A 19380-nucleotide genomic window follows, 5' to 3' on the forward strand; every position below is an offset into this window, starting at 1 on the left:
TTCCGTTTGGTCACCCATTATGGTCAATTGATACCCTGAAGTGTATGCCATCTTCTCTTGCGACCGTACTCTTTTCCCCTTTAAGAGGCACGTGAGAGGTGGGAGGAGCGAATCGCTGACCCCCTTTGACGCCTCCTATTGGCCACGTTTTGGCTGCCGGAACGACCACAGAGGGAGCAAGGAGGGCTTCGATTGGCTAGATGAAGCTCCTCCCCCTCGCGCGGTACAGCGTTACCCGGGCAACGAGAGGACTCGGTTTTTAATTACGGGAGGAAAGCCGTTGTCATAGTAACCAAGGGGAGCCTTTCGCTTTTAAGTCGGGTGAGCTGCAAAAGTTTAAAAAAATGATGCTTTTCACTGCAGGAGTTGCATTTCGGGGGGGGGGCAATATTTATATTTAAATGAATTTATTATTTATTATTTTATAAAATTATGCATGATTTTATTACATTATTCTATATTTTATATTATTTTAATATTTGTTAAATATTAATATTGATTGTGTATTATTAACTTATTATTAATTATTATTGTTATTTTTAATATTATTATTTCTAATGTTTTTCTAATCTTTTATCTCTTTACTGGTGCCAGATATATAAATACTATTATATCTTCACATACCTCCATTATGTACTAGACAAAACAAATAAATAAATTTGCTTTTTAGATTGTAATTTTAAATTTAATTAAATTTGCCATTGTACTGTATTGCTATATTATATGCTGTCAGCCGCCCCGAGTCCTCGGAGAAGGGCGGCATACAAATCTAATAAATAAATAAATAAAAATAAATAAATATTGCCCTATTACATTGAATTATTGTACAATATTATATTCCATTTCTATTATTAGTTTTATTATGCTTGTTCAACCAGGTGTTTTAAGCTGGATTTGACATTTTTATCCACCTACAGAGTACAGGTAGTCCTCATTTTACAGCAGCTCATTTAATGACCGTTCAAAGTTGCAACGGTGGTGAAAAACAGCGACTTGTGGCCATTTTTCACACATGCAACTGCTGCAGCATCCCAACTCAAATGTATATGAATTTAGAGTATACAGTTATAAATCAAAATACACTTACATGTAAAAGAGGAAATAAAGCTAAAGAGAGAGAAAGGAAGGGAAAGGAAAAGGAAAGAGAAGAGGAAAAATAAAAGAAAGAAGAAGAAAGAAAAGAAGAAATAAATTCGTATCAATCAGATGTCGTAAATAGTTTCAACTTATCTGTTGACCGGATTACTCTATAGCTTTTAAGATCTTTACTATCAATATAGATGAAAGTTTTGAGTTTCTAAATTTGAGTTAGAGTTTAAATGTTGTCGTTTTGAATTTGTTCATCCTTTTATCAATGATTCATAATGTTATTTTATAAGTTTGTGGGATAGTTGTTTGGGTGAAGGGTAAGAAGATCATGATGGAGTTGTATGCTGTCTTTTCTCCAGCCAAATGTACCATTTATTCCATACTTTGTAGAACTCTGATTCCTCTTTATCCTGTAGTTCAAGAGTCATTTTCGTCATATAAATTGCTAGTGCAGTCAGGCGGGGACACGATTGAAGGATTGACTAAATGGTGGCAAAATGAGATACAAGTAGAGGTACAAGAGATGGAAAATATAGTAGAAAATATAAGGAAAATTAAAAATACAAGAATCAAGGAAATGAGAAGGAAAATATTACATAAGTGGTATTTTACTCCCGTTCAACTCGCACACTTTCAGCAGAATGTCAGGGGTAATTGTTGGCATGGGTGTCAAGATAAAGGAGTGTTTATGCATATGTTTTGGGAATGCCCGATAGTGCAGGAATTTTGGCAAAAAGTGAAAGAGGATATCAATAGAATGCTAAATATACAATGGACAATCACTAAAGAAATGGCAGTACTAGTTAAAAGTAATGCGATGGGAGAATTTAGAGAAATAAAAAAAGCAGCAATAGAAAGTGCTCAGGCAGTAATAGTTTTGGGTTGGAAGGATGCAACAAAATGGACAATGCAAAATTGATATAGGTACATGGTGGACCATATTCAATTTGAAATTATGGATAAAAGGATAAATTTGGATAATGAAACTGAATTGGGACAACTGATGGGACGGTGGGACAAGGTAAGATAATATATGATGAGCAGAATCCGAGACCAAGCTACAAGAAATAAATTAGAATCACTCTATAATATGTAAATAGATATATTGCTCTTGGGTCAAGTGGACTATATAAGAAACACCCCCGATTTGGTGGTGGGGAATGTGTGTGTGTCTGGGTGGTGGGCACATTTCACTATGTACTGTTTTATGTTGTGTGTATATAAACTAGTGAAAAATTAATAAAAAATAATTTTTAAAGTCATTTTCGTCAGCTCAACACATTCATGAGCTTTGTTAAATTCACAGATTCCTCTTATCTGACCTTTGGTTTCTTCTCTTCCTTCTACCCCTCAAGGTTAATCCTCCTGCCCATTGCTCTGTTTTACTCTCAGGATCCTCTCCATTGGAGACGCTAAAACAAAGGCATTAGAATACCTGAACCCTTGTCCTGAAATTCAAAGATTGAAGGTTCTCCAGCAGAAACGATGACGACCGAATTGGTCACCACGTCTTACGAGCTGGTGGACTCCAGCCGCCCCAAAAAATCTGTCCGAGCCCCTTTAAGGATCTTGGATCCCGGCCGGACTAAACTGAGCACCGTCGAGACCAAGAGGATCATCTCTGTCTTGGATGAAACCATCTTCAAGGTCGAACTAGCCAGCATCTTCTCCCACGTCATCGAGAACCTCGATGAGTTTAGCGCCGTCTTAGGCCCCGACCTCACGGGAGCCTTCCGAGAACATAACCGGCTTTCAAACATCCTGGAATTTGTGCTCTCGCATCCGGAGGAAGAAAATGTTCTCTATATAGGCTCCGGCAAAGGGACTTTCTTTGGCCTTGTGGATGCTGATGGTTATCTCACGTTGCACGTTCAAGGCCTTAAAAGCTCAGTCCGAAATATTCTACGCCTGCTTTACACCAACACGGTGGCTTGCCAAGCGCTGAGAGACGTCGCTTACACCATGGACCCGTCCGTCCTTAAGTTTGTCAATTGTCTGACCAAGCAGAGGGGCTTCCTCTTTGAGCAGCTCCTCACCACCCCTTTGGAAGAAAAAGAGAAAAACCGTTTTTTGCACGAAATCCTCCAGAGAGACAAGAAAAACACGGAGGCCACGGTAGTTCTGGAAGATGAATTGACCGCAGCCATCCAGCATAGGGACGAGGAGGTATGGCAGGGGAGCTAAGCAGCGGGTTTGAGCTCTGGTCCACTTGGCAGGTCAAAAATTAGATCTAATTAATTGCCAATATGGGCTGGTTCCAGTGGTGAAATCCAATTTTTTTAAAAATTGGTATTAAAAACATTTATTGTTTTTTTCCTTTGTACGCTTTAATACAATGTCAAATATCTTCTATTTCCAGTACAATAAAATGCAGTATTTTGTTAGTAACTCTTGTATAATCCCCCCCAAAAATCATAATCATTCAAAGTGTTGGTCATCACCTATAAAGCCCTTAATGGCACCGGACCAGGGTATCTACGAGACTGCCTTCTGCCGCATGAATCCCAGTAACCAGTTAGGTCCCACAGAGTGGGCCTTCTCCGGGTCCCATCAACAAAACAATGTCGTTTGGCGGGGCCCAGGGGAAAAGCCTTCTCTGTGGCAGCCCCGGCCCTCTGGAACCAACTCTCCCCGGAGATTAGAATTGCCCCCACCCTCCTTGCCTTTCGTAAGCTCCTTAAAACCCACCTATGCCGTCAGGCATGGGGGAACTGAGATATTCTTTCCCCCTAGGCCTTTACAATTTATGCATGGTATGTTTGTTTGTAGGGATGTTTGGTTTTACAATAAGGGTTTTTTAGTTGTTTTAATATTGGATTTATATGATGTTTTTTATTACTGTTGTTAGTCTACGGAGTGGGGCGGCATACAAATCCAATAAATAATAATAATAATAATAATAATAATAATAATAATAATAATAATACAAAATTATTAATTTCTCTTTCTTTTATCCCTCATTGCAAAAAAAAAAATTATCTCCAGGGAAAGGTTACTGCAAAATCTCTGTTTCCTCCTGATCAATTTGGGGTTTCTTTTCCCCCGACTTCTTCTCCTTTTTTCCAGATTTCCAAGAAGAACGCCGTCATCAAAGAACTGAAAACCCATTTGCACAACCTGGCTAAATTCTCCGAGAGCCAAATCCAGCGCACCCGGGTCGAAGCCGAGAAGCAGCACAAAACGGAGGTGCGCACCTCCCAGGTGAAATGCACCAAGTTGCATCAGGAGCTGCAGCAGCTACGCACTCAGTTCAACAACCTGGTGTCTGAAGATCGGGAGGCGGAATACAACCTCCGGAAGGTAAATCCCGGCGAAAGATGAGCAGAGAAACCAGACTTAAGAGCAGTATCTTGGGAGTCTTTTTTTTTTTTTGTAAAATTTATTTGTTTTTTTCAAATATAACAGAAAGAAAAGAAAAAGACATACACAAAACATATACATACAATATTTGGGAAATGAGAGTTTCCCCCCCCCTTTTTTTTTTGAGTGTTCAATCAGAATTTTGCTTCTTTTACATAACATTGGTTCTTTAATTCTTTTATTTGACGTGTTGTTTGCTTGAATTTTTATTTAATTCTTCGCTATTCTTTCCTTTAACCAGTCATAGAATTTTGCCCATATTTTATAATAATCTGAATCTTCCTTTGCCTCTAATTCTTTGGATAATCTGTCCATTTCCGCACAGTCCAATATTTTTTTAATTACTATATTTTCTTCTGGTGCTTTATCTATTTTCCATTGTTGGGCATATGCTATCCTGGCAGCTGTTAATATGTGTATAACTAAATATCTTACCTCTTTTTCCATTTTTTTGTTAAAAATACCCAATAAATATAATTCTGGGTTTTTTTCGAATTCTTCTTTTGTTATTTCTTTTAGCCAGACTGTTATTTTATTCCAGAAATTTTTTGCTTGTATACATGTCTACCATTGATGATAGAACGTGCCTCTTTCTTTTTTGCACTTCAAGCATAATGGGGAGGTTTTTGGGAACATTTTTGAGAGTCTTTCTGGCGATAGATGCCACCTGTAAAACATTTTTAATTGGTTTTCCTTGAATGCCAATTATTAGTCCATAGTTTTTTCCCATTTTTCTAGTTCAATTGTATAGCCAAAGTTCATTTCCCAGCTTATCATATTTTCTTTTACCATTTCCACTTCTGTCTCATAACGGATCAAGAATTTATATATTTTACCAATTAGCTTCTGAGCAGAGAAACCAGACTTAAGAGCAGTAACTGTGAGAGGGATCTTGGGAGTCTTAATGGACAACCTGCTAAATGGTGTGTTCAGGCAACAGCCAAAAAAGCCAATGCAATCCTTAGCTGCATTAACAGAGGGATACAATCAAGATCCAGGTAGGTATGAATCCCACTCCAGTTTTGGTCACCAAACTGTAAAAAAAATTGTTGAGACTCTAGAAAGAGTGCAGAGAAGAGCAACCAGGATGATTAGGGGACTGGAGGCTGTTCTGTCGGGCTCTCTGGTAGAATCCTCCCGAAAAATCACAGGTACAAATTTCAGACACACACACGTTTGAAAATTCAAAACAATGTTCTTTATACCGAAAATTCAAATAAACGAAGCCCTCTTTTTGTATAGCAAAGAGCACTCGTCTCCAAACAAACTGGTAATTGGTACAAGTCCCTTATCAGTTCTGAGATACTTAGCTTGCAGCTGTGAGGCAATTCACAGTCCTTCTTCTTTCACAAAGTGAAACACACTTTGCTCTGGTTTAGTTTCAAAGCGGGGGAAAATCAGCACACAAAGGTCAAAGTCAGTAAAGCAGTCACGAAACACAACAATCAGATAATCCTCCACAATGGCCAAACCCACAGGCTTCTATTTATAGTAGCCTCACTAATTAGCACAGCCCCACCCAACCACGGGTGGCCTCATTTTCTTTGATAATAAACTCTCCGTTGATGTTGCCTATGCATCGCTCTCCGCATGCGTGGCTGTATCATTAACTCTTGTTCTGAATCCAAGGAGGAGCTAGAGAATTGATCTCCTTCTGAGCTGTCTGCCCCACTCTCCTCCTCCCTGTCACTCATGTCTTCTTGGTCAGAGCAGCTTTCATCAGCAGATTCCACCGGGGGCAAAACAGGCCTGCAGCATGTGGATGTCTCCCCCACATCCACAGTCCTTTGGGCGGGAGCAGGGCCAGAGCTAACCACAACACAATCCTTAGCTGCATTAACAGAGGGATACAATCAAGATCCAGGTAGATACGAATCCCACTCCAGTTTTGGTCACCAAACTTTAAAAAAAATTGTTGAGACTCTAGAAAGGGTGCAGAGAAGAGCAACCGGGATGATTAGGGGACTGGAGGCTAAGAGGTACGATGAATGGTTGCAGGAACTGGACATGGGTATTCTAGTGAAGAGAAGGACCAGGGAAGACAGGATAGCAGTCTTCCAATATTTGAGGGGATGCCACAGAGAGGAGGAGGATCAAGCTGTTTTCCAAAGCACCCGAAGGCCAGGACAAGGAATAGAAACATAGAAGACTGACGGCAGAAAAAGACCTCATGATCCATCTAGTCTGTCCTGATACTATTTCTTGTATTTTATCTTAGGATGGATCTATGTTTATCCCAGGCATGTTTAAATTCAGTTACTGTGGATTTACCAACCACATCTGCTGGAAGTTTGTTCCAAGGATCTACTACTCTTTCAGTGAAATAATATTTTCTCACGTTGCTTCTGATCTTTCCCCCAACTAACTTCAGATTGTGTCCCCTTGTTCTTATGTTCACTTTCCTATTAAAAACACTTCCCTCCTGGACCTTATTTAACCCTTTAACAGACTTAAATGTTTCGATCATGTCCCCCCTTTCCCTTCTGTCCTCCAGATTATACAGATCGAGTTCATCAATTCTTTCCTGATACGTTTTATGCTTAAGACCTTCCACCATTCTTGTAGCCCGTCTTTGGACCCGTTCAATTTTGTCAATATCTTTTTGTAGGTGAGGTCTCCAGAACTGAACACAGTATTCCAAATGTGGTCTCACCAGCGCTCTATATAGTGGGATCATAATCTCCCTCTTCCTGCTTGTTATACCTCTAGCTATGCAGCCAAGCATCCTACTTGCTTTCTCTAAAGCCTGACTGCACTATTTACCCATTTTGAGACTGTCAGAAATCACCACCCCATAATCCTTCTCTGGATGGAAACTGACCAAGGGGAGATTCAACCTGGAAATGGGACATTTCCTGACAGTGAGAACTATCAACCAATGGAACAGTAGTTGCCTTCAGAGGTTGTGGGAGCTTCCTCACTGGAGGCTTTCAAAAAGAGACTGGACTGCCATTTGTCAGAAGTGGTGTAGGATCTACTTCTTTGTTGGCGGGTTGGACTAGATGACCTATAAGGTCCCTTCCAACTCTAATAATAAATAAAAATAAATAAAGTATTGGATAAAAATTATAACCTGCCAGTTGGAAGAGATGATTATTTATTTATTTATTTATTTATTTATTTATTTATTTATTTACCGCATTTATTTATTTACCATATTTATTTATTTATTTACCGCATTTACCTTATTTATCTATCTATCTATCTATCTATCTATCTATCTATCTATCTATCTATCTATCTATCTATCTATTTATTAGATTTGTATGCCGCCCCTCTCCGAAGACTCGGGGCGGCTAACAACAATGAAAAGACAATGAAAACAAATCTAATATTAAGAATAATCTAAAAAAAAAAACCAATTTAAAGAACCACTCATACATACAAGCATACCATGTATAAATTCTATAAGCCTAGGGAGAAGTGAAATTTCAATGATACAGCAACATATTGAATTAAAGCCAGAAATATTCTCGTTAGGAATCTAATCTAATCTACTCTAATCTACTTTAATCTATCTAATCTAAGAAGCACATTTGCACAACCTGGCTTGGGAAATACCTGAGGGCAGCCACCCGCAACCATTAAAGCAGGAATCGTAAACCTTTGCTGCCGAGATGACCAGGTTTTTTATTACGATCTTATTTTCTTTTAGAAAAAATACAAGGTGGAAATGGAGATAGAAAATTGGGTCCAGAAATACGATCTCGAAATGATTGAAAAGCAGGTAAGATATGAGCTTCTTTCCCCCACCTAACGCTTTTTCTCTCGAGAACGGAGGCCCGGCGGCCTAGAGGTAGCACTCTTGCCTCCCACTCAGGAGGCTGCGGGTTCGATTCTAGACAGTGGCAGATGTTTCTCTATCTGGGCATGATGAGTTAAGTGTCTGCTGTGAACTCCACACAGGCGTCAGGAAGGGCATCCAGTCAGTAAACGCTTGAACACCATTTCGTGGCCCCAATTTCACCCCAATGCGAGGGATTGGAAGAAAAATAAAGAGCTGTTTTCCTCTCGAGAGATGATTTGCAAAAAATAATCAACCAGGTCTTATAACTAAGCCTTAATTATTATTGTATTTTATTGCAACTTCATTTACTGGTAGTTCCATTTTCAATTGCTTTGATCAACTTTTAGTAGTAATTTGTTTCTGGAACTCTGCACTTTGACAACCATGGCAAAATTAATAATAATAATAATAATAATAATAATTATTATTATTATTATTATTATTTATTACACAAGAACAAGGGGACACAATCTGAAGTTAGTTGGGGGAAAGATAAAAAGCAACGTGAGAAAATATTATTTCACTGAAAGAGTAATAGATCCTTGGAACAAACTTCCAGCAGACGTGGTAGATAAATCCACAGTAACTGAATTTAAACCTGCCTGGGATAAACATATATCCATTGTAAGATAAAATACAGGAAATAGTATAAGGGCAGACTAGATGGACCATGAGGTCTTTTTCTGCCATCAGTCTTCTATGTTTCTATGTTTCTATTAGATTTGTATGCCGCCCCTCTTCGTAGACTACTACTACTATTATTATTTTATTCACAAAAATCAGTAATACACAGCAAACGAGATTTATATGCTGGTTATCCTATCACAATATCACAAGTCGAACACTTCCCAAGCGTCTAGGACTGTATGGTATATTTTCATATGATGCGTGGCCTTTTGCAACTGACAGATTTTGTCAATGTTTATTGTTTTCAAATGCCGGCTGAGGTCTTTTGGCACAGCACCCAATGTGCCAATGACTACCGGAACCACCTGTACTGGTTTATGCCAGAGTTGTCGTAGTTCGATTTTAAGATCTTGATATCGGCTGATCCACAGTGTTTTGTTTCACATAATCACGAGGTCCGGTGTACAGTGTTCCCTCGATTTTCGCGGGTTCGAACTTCGCGAAACGGCTATACCACGGTTTTTCAAAAATATTAATTAAAAAATACTTTGCTGTTTTTTTCCCTTTACCACAGTTTTTCCTGTCCGATGACGTCATACGTCATCGCCAAACTTTAGTCCGCCTTTAATAAATATTTTTTTTAATAAACTTTAATAAATAAACATGGTGAGTAATAATCTAAATGGTTGCTAAGGGAATGAGAAATTGCAGTTTAGGGGTTTTAAGTGTTAAGGGAAGGCTTATGACACTGTTCATAGCCAAAAATAGTGTATTTACTTCCGCATCTCTACTTCGCGGAAATTCGACTTTCGCGGGCAGTCTTGGAACACATCCTCCGCGAAAATCGAGGGAACACTGTATTGCGTTCCTAAGCACTGTATTTTGGCATGGGTTTTTTTTCAACTACTTTCTCAGTTCTTTACCACTGGTAGTTGGTAGTTGTGGCACAGGTTCCAATGAAGCATCTGGGCCATGTATTTGTGCCTCTGTTTGTAGTCAGTCTGTGCAGCTTTCTTGCAGCCGCTGAGGGTGTGATCAATTGTTTCATCTGTTACTATTATTATTTCAACAATACAACACAGAAAACGAGATCACTATGCTGAATTTCGTGTTTCATCACTACTCGGGCGCTTCCCAAGCACCTAGGACTGCGTGATGTAGCGGCGAATTATGTGTGCCGATCCCAGTAAAGCGGCCTTTGGCAATTGACAGGTGGAGATTTTGTCAATTCCGATGGTTTTTAATTGTCCGCTGAGATTCCTTGGCATTGCGCCCAGCGTGCCAATGACCAATGGGACCACTTTCACCAGCTTATGCCAGATTCGTTGCAGCTCGATTTTCAGATCTTCGTATTTTGCAAATTTCTCTAGCTGCTTCTCCGCAATTAGATTAGATTAGATTAGATTTATTGGATTTATATGCCGCCCCTCTCCACAGACTCGGGGCAGCTCACAACAATGGTAAAAACAGTACATAGTAACAAATCTAATATTTAGCAATCTAAATTAGTGTTAGGTTAAAAAGTCCAAAAAAGAAACCCCAATATATAAAAGACAAGCACACAATCAATCATACACCAAAACTACATGGGCAAGGGGGAGATGTTTCAATTCCCCCATGCCTGATGGCAGAGGTGGGTTTTAAGGAGTTTACGAAAGGCAAGGAGGGTGGGGGCAATCCTAATATCTGGGGGGAGCTGGTTCCAGAGGGTCGGAGCCACCACAGAGAAGGCTCTTCTCCTGGGTCCCGCCAGACGACATTGTTTAGTCGACGGGAGCCGGAGAAGGCCAACTCTTTGGGACCAAACCGGTCGCTGGGATTCGTGCGGCAGAAGGCGGTCCTGGAGATATTCTGGTCCGGTGCCATGAAGGGCTTTATAGGTCATAACCAACACTTTGAATTGTGTTGTCTTCTGTCTATTATTATTATTATTATTATTATTATTATTATTATTATTATTATTTATTTATTATTATTATTATTATTATTTAAAAGGGGCATAAAACTTGGTTGTGACTCCTTCTCTCCCCAGGAGGAAATCGATGACATCGATGAAGTCTACGTCGACGAGAAGCAGGATCTGGCCCAACTGCGGGAGAAATACACCCGCTTGGACGAGGAATACTGCCAGATCGTGGAGGAGAGGAGGGTGAAGCAGGAGCAGAAGGACAAAGCCGAGAAGGAGCTGGCCATCCTGGCACGCGCTGCTACTCTGATCCAGGCCGTCTGGAAGGGCTACCTAGTGAGGTCGTTGTTACGGAGCAAGAGGAAGAAGAAAGGGAAGGGGAAGGGAAGGAAGAGTATGGGCAGGAGATGAGCGTCAACATCTGGCCATTATCTGTTTTGCTGGTTGGGCAGCTTCGGAGAGGGGGGAACCTGTTCGGAGGTTGTGGGACGTCCTTTAATAAAGTTGATCATTTAAAAAGATGGAGAGCTGTCAAAATCATTTCCCCCAACCTCAAAACTCTCTTATCTTCAGTAGAAAGAGGAGAAACATCCCAGAGAGCCGGGCCCTTGATGTGCTCTGAGCTTGGTTGTTTTTCTTGCAGACATTTCATTACCTGTTGGGGCAGGAGCTCTGGCCCAGCTCCTGCCCCAAGGACTGTGGATGTGGGGGAGACATCCACATGCTGCAGGCCTGTTTTGCCCCCCGGTGGAATCTGCTGATGAAGGCTCCTCTGACCAAGAAGACATGAGTGACAGGGAGGAGGAGAGTGTGGCAGACAGCTCAGAAGGAGATCAATTCTCTAGCTCCTCCTTGGATTCAGAACAAGAGTTAATGATACAGCCACACATGCGGAGAGCGATGCATAGACAACAACAACTGAGAGATTATTATCAAAGAAAATGAGGCCACCTGTGGTTGGGTGGGGCTGTGGTCATTAGTGAGGCTGCTATAAATAGCAGCCTGTGGGTTTGGCCATTGTGGAGGATTATCTGATCGTTGTGTTTCGTGACTGCTTTACTGACTTTGACTTTTTGTGTGCTGATTTTTCCCCGCTTGGAAACTAAACCAGAGCAAAGTGTGTTTCACTTGGTGAAAGAAGAAGGACTGTGAATTACCTCACAGCTGCAAGATAAGTATCACAGAACTGATAAGGGACTTGTACAAATTATGTGTGCTCTTTGCTATACCAAAAGAGGGCTTAGTTTAACTGAATTTTCATTATAAAGAACATTGTTTTGAATTTTCAAACGTGTGGGTGTCTGAAATTTGTACCTGTGAATTTTTTTGAGAAGTCTACCAGAGAGCCCGACAGAACATTACCCAACTAGGTAACATCATCAGTATTACAAGGGAGGAGGAGGGGGAGCAAGAGGAGGAGGAGGAAGAGGGATGTTCTTGATGCTCTCTGAGCTTGGTTCTTTTGTTGCTGACATTTCAATACCCAACTAGGTAACCTCATCAGTGTTAGAAGGGAGTGGGATTTGTGAAGAAGAAGAGGAAGAGGAAGAGGAGAATGAGGGATGTCTTTAATGTTCTCTGAAAAGAGATTGATCAAATTGAACGGGTCCAAAGACGGGCTACAAAAATGGTGGAAGGTCTTTGTTTTGTCTGGGTCACTCCAGAAGCCAAGACCAACCCAAAAAGAGAAGCCAGACACACTGGTAAAAGGCAAAGGCAATTTTATAAAATTCAAGAAAAACACAGGTAACAGAAAATGTCCTTACAAACAGGAAAATGCTGTATCTTCAGATATATCCACGAAGGCAAAAGTCCATGCAGCAATACAGAATTCTTGCTGCCAAGCCGAGGCTGTAGATAGCAGACCTACGCCTCCCACGGGTCTTCCAAAGCTGCTGGGCCACAAGCCAGGAACAGAGACGCCGAGAAACAAGACAGGATAACGCCACTCCAAATTGATAACACTCCACATGGCTTCAAGGCCTTGCCTGCCTTTTAAACCCTGCTGATGAGGACCACACCCAAACCCAGCTGTTCCTAATTCACTGGTGAAAATATTTCTTTAACTGCTCCTTTCGTTGCTGTGAACGTCTCTGTCTCATGTCAATGACAGCTTGTGCGTCATCACCCAATGACTCCAAGCTACTGGCTGGGGAGAGCCCCCCCCCCCCCCAGGGCTCTCATGCTGTTCTCCATCCCATTCCTGACTCTCCTCTCTCCAGTCCGACTGTTCAGCCCCCTCCTCTGCACTGTCATCCTCCTCCGGGCATGGAGCCAGCAGAGACACAGCTGGTTCCTGAGCAGCCTCAGGCTGAATCACAACAGTCTTAAGCATCAAACTTATCGGGAAAGACTTCATGAACTCAATCTGTATAGTCTGGAGGACAGAAGGGAAAGGGGGACACGATCGGAACATTTAAATAGGTTAAAGGGTTAAATAAGGTTCAGGATGGAAGTGTTTTTAATAAGAAAGTGAATGGAAGGAAGGAAGGAACAAAGGAAGGAAGGAAGGAAGAGAAAGAAGGAAGAAAGGGGACACAATCTGAAGTTAGTTGGGAGAAAGATTAAAAGCAACATGAGAAAATATTATTTTACTGAAAGAGTAGTAGATGCTTGGAACAAACTTCCAGCAGACGTGGTTAGTAAATCCACAGTAAATGAATTTAAACATACCTGGGATAAACATAGATCCATCCTAAGATAAAATACAGGAAATAGTATAAGGTTAGACTAGATGGACCAGGAGGTCGTCTTCTGCCTTCAATCTTCTATGTTTCTATGTTTAAAGAGAGCTGTTCTACCTCCAAGGAGGTTTCTCTGGACACAAAGTTGTTGTCCGAGCAGGAAAACCAGGCAACCCTTTTGAACGAGGAGTCAGACGGGCTCCCGAAGAAGCAGTAGGGGTACGTTGGTCCTCCTGTTTATTGAACCTCGCTGGGCGAAATCGATCAGAAGCATCGTACAGTCCGGTGATAGACTGGGAACGTGGCCTTCTCACGATTTGGGCAGCCACGTTTGGAGAATTCTCAGGTGGCTTCCAAAAAGAGCTTCCTGCTTCGAATCTGTCCATCCCCGTAGAGGTGACCTTTGGTGGATGGTGGGAAAGGACAGGCCGGTCCCTTGGAGCCGAAGGCGGAGTCCAGAGCAAAGGACGGAGTTTAGCCACATCTTCTCGGGTGGCCCAGGAGGCTGACCATTCGTGTCCTCCCGGCTTGGACCCGAACAGAGTCTCGTCGCAATATGATGGCGTGTGGCTTTTCAACCTTCGGGAAGGAAAGGAGAGAAAAGGTCAGCGAAAAAAGCTCAACTTCTTCTGAGTTTTAGTTCTACCTTGTGCATGAAAGTTGACTCGGTGAGTTGCGGGCATGAAAGCCAGTTGGGTAACTAGGAGACGGTGAATTCTAGTCCCGTATTAAGCATGAAAACCAGTTAGGTAACTTTGGACCAATCAATAGGAGATAGTGAGCTCTAGTGCTGTATTAAGCATGAAAACCAACTGGATAACTTGGGACCAATCACTAGGAGATGGTGAGTTCTAGTACTGTATTAAGCATGAAAGCCAGTTGGGTAACTTTGGACCAATCTCTAGGAGATGGTGAGTTCTAGTCCCATATTAAGTATGAAAGCCAGCTGGGTAACTTTGAAGCAATCACTAGGAGATGGTGAGTTCTAGTCCTGTATTAAGCATGAAAACCAACTGCATAGCTTTGGACCAATCACTAGGAGATGGTGAGTTCTAGTCCTGTATTAAGCATGAAAGCCAGTTGGGTAACTTTGGATCAATCACTAGGAGATGGTGAGTTCTAGTACTGTATTAAGCATGAAAGCCAGTTGGGTAACTTTGGACCAATCTCTAGGAGATGGTGAGTTCTAGTCCCATATTAAGTATGAAAGCCAGCTGGGTAACTTTGAAGCAATCACTAGGAGATGGTGAGTTCTATTACTGTATTAAGCATGAAAACCAACTGGATCACTTTGGACCAATCACTAGGAGAAATGAATTCTAGTCCCGTACTAAGCATGAAAGACAGCTGGGTAACTTTGGAGCAATCTCTAGGAGATGGTGAGTTCTAATACTGTATTAAGCATGAAAGCCAGTTGGGTAACTTTGAAGCAATCTCTAGGAGATGGTGAGTTCTAGTCCCGTATTAAGCATGAAAACCAACTGCACCAATCACTAGGAGAAATGAATTATAGTCCCGTATTAAGCATGAAAGCCAGTTGGGTAACTTTGAAGCAATCTCTAGGAGATGGTGAGTTCTAGTACTGTATTAAGCATGAAAGCCAGTTGGGTAACTTTGGACCAATCACTAGGAGATGGTGAGTTCTAGTACTGTATTAAGCATGAAAGCTAGTTGGGTAACTTTGGGCCAATCTCTAGGAGATGGTGAGTTCTAGTCCCATATTAAGTATGAAAGCCAGTTGGGTAACTTTGAAGCAATCTCTAGGAGATGGTGAGTTCTAGTCCCGTATTAAGCATGAAAACCAACTGGACCAATCACTAGGAGAAATGAATTCTAGTCCCGTATTAAGCATGAAAGCCAGTTGGGTAACTTTGGAGCAATCTCTAGGAGATGGTGAGTTCTAGTACTGTATTAAGCATGAAAGCCAGTTGGGTAACTTTGGACCAATCACTAGGAGATGGTGAGTTCTAGTACTGTATTAAGCATGAAAGCCAGTTGGGTAACTTTGGACCAATCACTAGGAGATGGTGAGTTCTAGTACTGTATTAAGCATGAAAGCCAGTTGGGTAACTTTGGACCAATCACTAGGAGATGGTGAGTTCTAGTACTGTATTAAGCATGAAAGCCAGTTGGGTAACTTTGGACCAATCTCTAGAAGATGGTGAGTTCTAGTACTGTATTAAGCATGAAAGCCAGTTGGGTAACTTTGGACCAATCACTAGGAGATGGTGAGTTCTAGTACTGTATTAAGCATGAAAGCCAGTTGGGTAACTTTGGACCAATCTCTAGAAGATGGTGAGTTCTAGTACTGTATTAAGCATGAAAGCCAGTTGGGTAACTTTGGACCAATCTCTAGGAGACGGTGAGTTCTAGTCCCCTATTAAGCATGAAAACCAACTGCGTAGCTTTGGATCAATCACTAGGAGATTGTGAGTTCTAGTCCCGTATTAAGCATGAAAACCAACTGCTTAACTTTTTATTAAAAAAATATTTATTAAAGGCGGACGAAAATTTGGCAATGACATATGACGTCATTGGGTGGGAAAAACCATGGTATAGGGAAAAAACGCAAAGTATTTTTTAATTAATATTTTTGAAAAACCGTGATATAGAGGCGTAACAGAAAATAATTGAGGAACACTGCCTTATTGCAACAATAACAACAACCCAGCACCACCAAATGGGCCCTACCTGTATTTATTCCTCTTCCGTGGGGTGCTGATTGATTGGGGAGATTTCAAAGGGCCAGAATCTAACTGCCTGGTCTCCGGACTCCATAGTAGGGGTTTTTGACCATGAGTCTTGGCTTCCTTCCAGGGTGGTTCAAACTCCAAGCCGGAAGGTTGATGTTTTCCTTGGTTACCGAAGAGCGATTCATCTACAAAGGAAGGCATGGCCTTGATCCTGTAGATTCTTCCTTTGCGTTGCAACCCTGTCGAGGCCTTCATGGCACCAACTAATGTAGGCAGAAACACTCATCCATGGACCATCCCTTCCTGAGAATTATAGAATGTAAATAGGATTTATTTCAGGTTAATGGCATGGGTGGGGACTGACTGCCAGGCAGACAAAACCAGGAACCGGGAATTCGACCCAAAACGAATACAAGTTGACTCCGTGCTACCTCTAAACCAGAATCTGAACCACTAATGGTCAAGGCAAATTGGCGGTAGATAAGAATTCAAGAATCCCACGGAATTCAAGGGATCTCTTGCGGGTGTAAATGGAGTCTAAACTAATGACCACTTGACCCCTCCTTCATGCTTACCTTGGCCATCTCCTACACTGATGGGGTTACTCAACCTGCTGAAATTTTGGTCACCACGAAAGGATATTGAGACTCTAGAAAAAGTGCAGGGGAGACATCAACACTCTAGAAAATATCCAGAGATACTTTACCAGAAGACCCCTCCATTTCACTCTATGCAACTATACTTACCATCCTAGGCTTAGAAAGCTTAGAACTACGTCGCCTTAAAGACGACTTAAGCATAGCCCATAAAATCATCTGCTACAAGGTCCTTCCTGTCCATAACTACTTCAGCTTATAATAAGATAATCCCCACTCGGTCAAGGACCTTGGAATACAGTACTAATAACTAAAGATCTAAGTGCCAAAGTCCACTGCAACAACATAGCCAAGAAGGCTTCAAGAGCTGTAAATCTAATCCTATGTAGCTTCTGCTCTGGCAATCTCTCACTACTTACCAGAGGTTACAAAACGTTCGCCAGACCCATCCTAGAATACAGCTCATCTGTTTGGAACCCATATCGCATCTCAGACATTAACACCCTTGAAAATGTCCAAAGATACTTCACCAGAAGAGCCCTTCCCTCCTCCACTCGAAACAGAATCCCCTATGAGACTAGACTTTCAATCCTGGGCCTTGAAAGCTTAGAACTACGACGCCTTAAACATGATCTAAGTATTGCCCACAAGATCATAGGCTGCAATGTCCTGCCTATCAAAGACTACTTCAGCTTCAACCACAACAACACAAGAGCACATAACAGATTCAAGCTTAATATTAACCGCTCCAAACATGACTGTAAAAAATATGACTTTAGTAATCGAGTTGTTGAAGCGTAGAACTCATTACCGGACTCCGTAGTATCATCCCCTAACCCCCAACATTTCTCCCTTAGACTATCCACGATTGACCTCTCCCGATTCCTAAGAGGTCAGTAAGGGGCGTGCATAAGTGCACCACTGCCTTAATGTTCTTCTGATACTCTTTTTCAAATTTTTGACTTTTACTAAAACCATGTACATCTTAATATTATCCTATCTTCACTTGACAAAACAAACAAACCAATAAAAATAAATAAAACAAATACAAATTGCCATTCTATAAATGTTTGACAAATAAACAAAACAAAACAAAATTTTGCAAGCCGGATTGGGAAGCCTTGCGCCTTCGGTTCCCCTTGGAGACGGCAGCCGCGCCAAGGAAGGTGGAGGGGGGGGGACTCTTCCCGCCACTCCCGCCCGGCTCCAGCCACGCCAAACGGCCCCCGCTTGACCGCCAAGCGTCCCGAGCCGCCCCCACTCCACCCCCAGCCCGAGACTGACCGCTCGGCCGCCTTTCCCGGCTCTGCAGCGCGGGCGGTGGCGCAGGAAGGCTGGACTTGCCTGGGGCTTCCGAGGAGGAGCTAGTCCGTCTCCCCGCGCGCTCATGGGATCCAGCCCAGGGATCTCTTTGGAAAGGGGGGGGGGCAGAAGGGAGAAAGAGAGGAAGATGCGTATATATACGCGCAGGTGTGGATTTGATATGCAGAAATAGATCTGTTTATGTACAGTATATGCACTACATCTATTTCTCTGCTTATCAATCCATCATCTGTCTGTCTACATCTATCTATCTATTAGCTATCCATCCCATCTATCTATTGTATCTCATCTATCTATCTATCTATCTATCTATCTATCTATCTATCTATCTATCTATCTATTATCCATCCATCCATCTCATCTACCTACTCTGTCTCTCTGTCTGTCTCTCTGTCTGTCTATCTATCTATCATCTACATCAGGAGTCTCCAACCTTCACAATTTGTGTAACTTGTTGCTTGTATCCTTAATATTTCTATTAATTTGATTGCTTATTTAACCCCTATGACAATCATTAAGTTTTATTAATTTTATTTATTTTGTCCAATACACATTGAAGGTTTTAGTCGGTATATATCTATATACACATAGTAAAATACATGATGAAGGTTACAGAGGAGATACTCATAGTAAAATATATCTAAGAAATAATAGAAAAGAAGATATAGTAATAGAACATATCAATGAAAGAATAGAAGAAGAGATATAGGAATAGAAGAAAGGTATAGGAGATATAGGAGAGCAATAGGACTGGGGACGGAAGGCACTCTAGTGCACTTGTACTCGCCCCTTACTGACCATTTAGGAATCTGGATAGGTCAACCGTGGATAATCTAAGGGTAAATTGTTGGGGGTTTGGGGATGACACTATGTTGTACCTCATTATGCTTGACCAATGTATCTTTTGTTTCATGTACACTGAGAGCATCTGCACCAAAGACAAATCCATGGTGTGCCCAATCACACTTGGCCAATAAAGAATTCTATTCTATTCTATTATGTCTTTTCTTTTATGTATGCTGAGAGCCTATGCACCAAAGACAAATCCATGGTGTGTCCAATCACACTTGGCCAATAAAGAATTCTATTCTATTCTATTTCTATTCTATCCTATTCCACTCACCCATCCACCCACCTCTAACACAGATACTGTATGTACAAAATACGTACTGGATACATGTAAACTCAATCTGAACGAAAAAAAACCAACCTAAAGGAGCAATTCAAATACTGTACAGCAGCCAAGTTGTTAAGCGAACCCGCAAGTGCCTCCCCAAATCGGAAGAGGCGACGACTCTAGAAGTTTTCGTTTCTC

At 41.5% G+C, this 19380-nt stretch overlaps 2 protein-coding genes across 5 annotated transcripts; one reads left to right on the forward strand and one right to left on the reverse strand.

Moving 5' to 3' along the window:
- The first annotated feature begins 246 nt into the window (after positions 1-246).
- IQCD (IQ motif containing D) lies at positions 247-11288 on the forward strand. 2 transcript variants are annotated; one of them, XM_070763094.1, is made up of 5 exons: positions 247-321; positions 2445-3255; positions 4156-4389; positions 8105-8176; positions 10896-11288. In XM_070763094.1, the coding sequence occupies exons 2-5, from the start codon at positions 2575-2577 to the stop codon at positions 11178-11180; spliced, it is 1272 nt and encodes a 423-aa protein (XP_070619195.1). In that variant the 5' UTR covers positions 247-321; positions 2445-2574; the 3' UTR covers positions 11181-11288. The 2 variants fall into 2 exon arrangements, with proteins under 2 accessions (XP_070619195.1, XP_070619196.1); XM_070763095.1 differs by having other exon boundaries at positions 272-321; positions 2482-3255.
- A 1185-nt stretch (positions 11289-12473) lies between these two features.
- RITA1 (RBPJ interacting and tubulin associated 1) lies at positions 12474-18112 on the reverse strand. Of its 3 annotated transcripts, none has more exons than XM_070763096.1 (3): positions 18027-18112; positions 16145-16449; positions 12474-14032 (listed from the first exon to the last, which is right to left on the reverse strand). In XM_070763096.1, the coding sequence occupies exons 2-3, from the start codon at positions 16399-16401 to the stop codon at positions 13567-13569; spliced, it is 723 nt and encodes a 240-aa protein (XP_070619197.1). In that variant the 5' UTR covers positions 16402-16449; positions 18027-18112; the 3' UTR covers positions 12474-13566. The 3 variants fall into 3 exon arrangements, with proteins under 3 accessions (XP_070619197.1, XP_070619199.1, XP_070619198.1); XM_070763098.1 differs by lacking the exon at positions 18027-18112 and adding an exon at positions 17162-17881; XM_070763097.1 differs by lacking the exon at positions 18027-18112 and adding an exon at positions 16722-16795.
- Positions 18113-19380: the final 1268 nt, after the last annotated feature.

This window comes from Erythrolamprus reginae, chromosome 10, assembly GCF_031021105.1.
Source record: "Erythrolamprus reginae isolate rEryReg1 chromosome 10, rEryReg1.hap1, whole genome shotgun sequence".
In the NCBI taxonomy this organism is placed as follows: domain Eukaryota; kingdom Metazoa; phylum Chordata; class Lepidosauria; order Squamata; family Dipsadidae; genus Erythrolamprus; species Erythrolamprus reginae.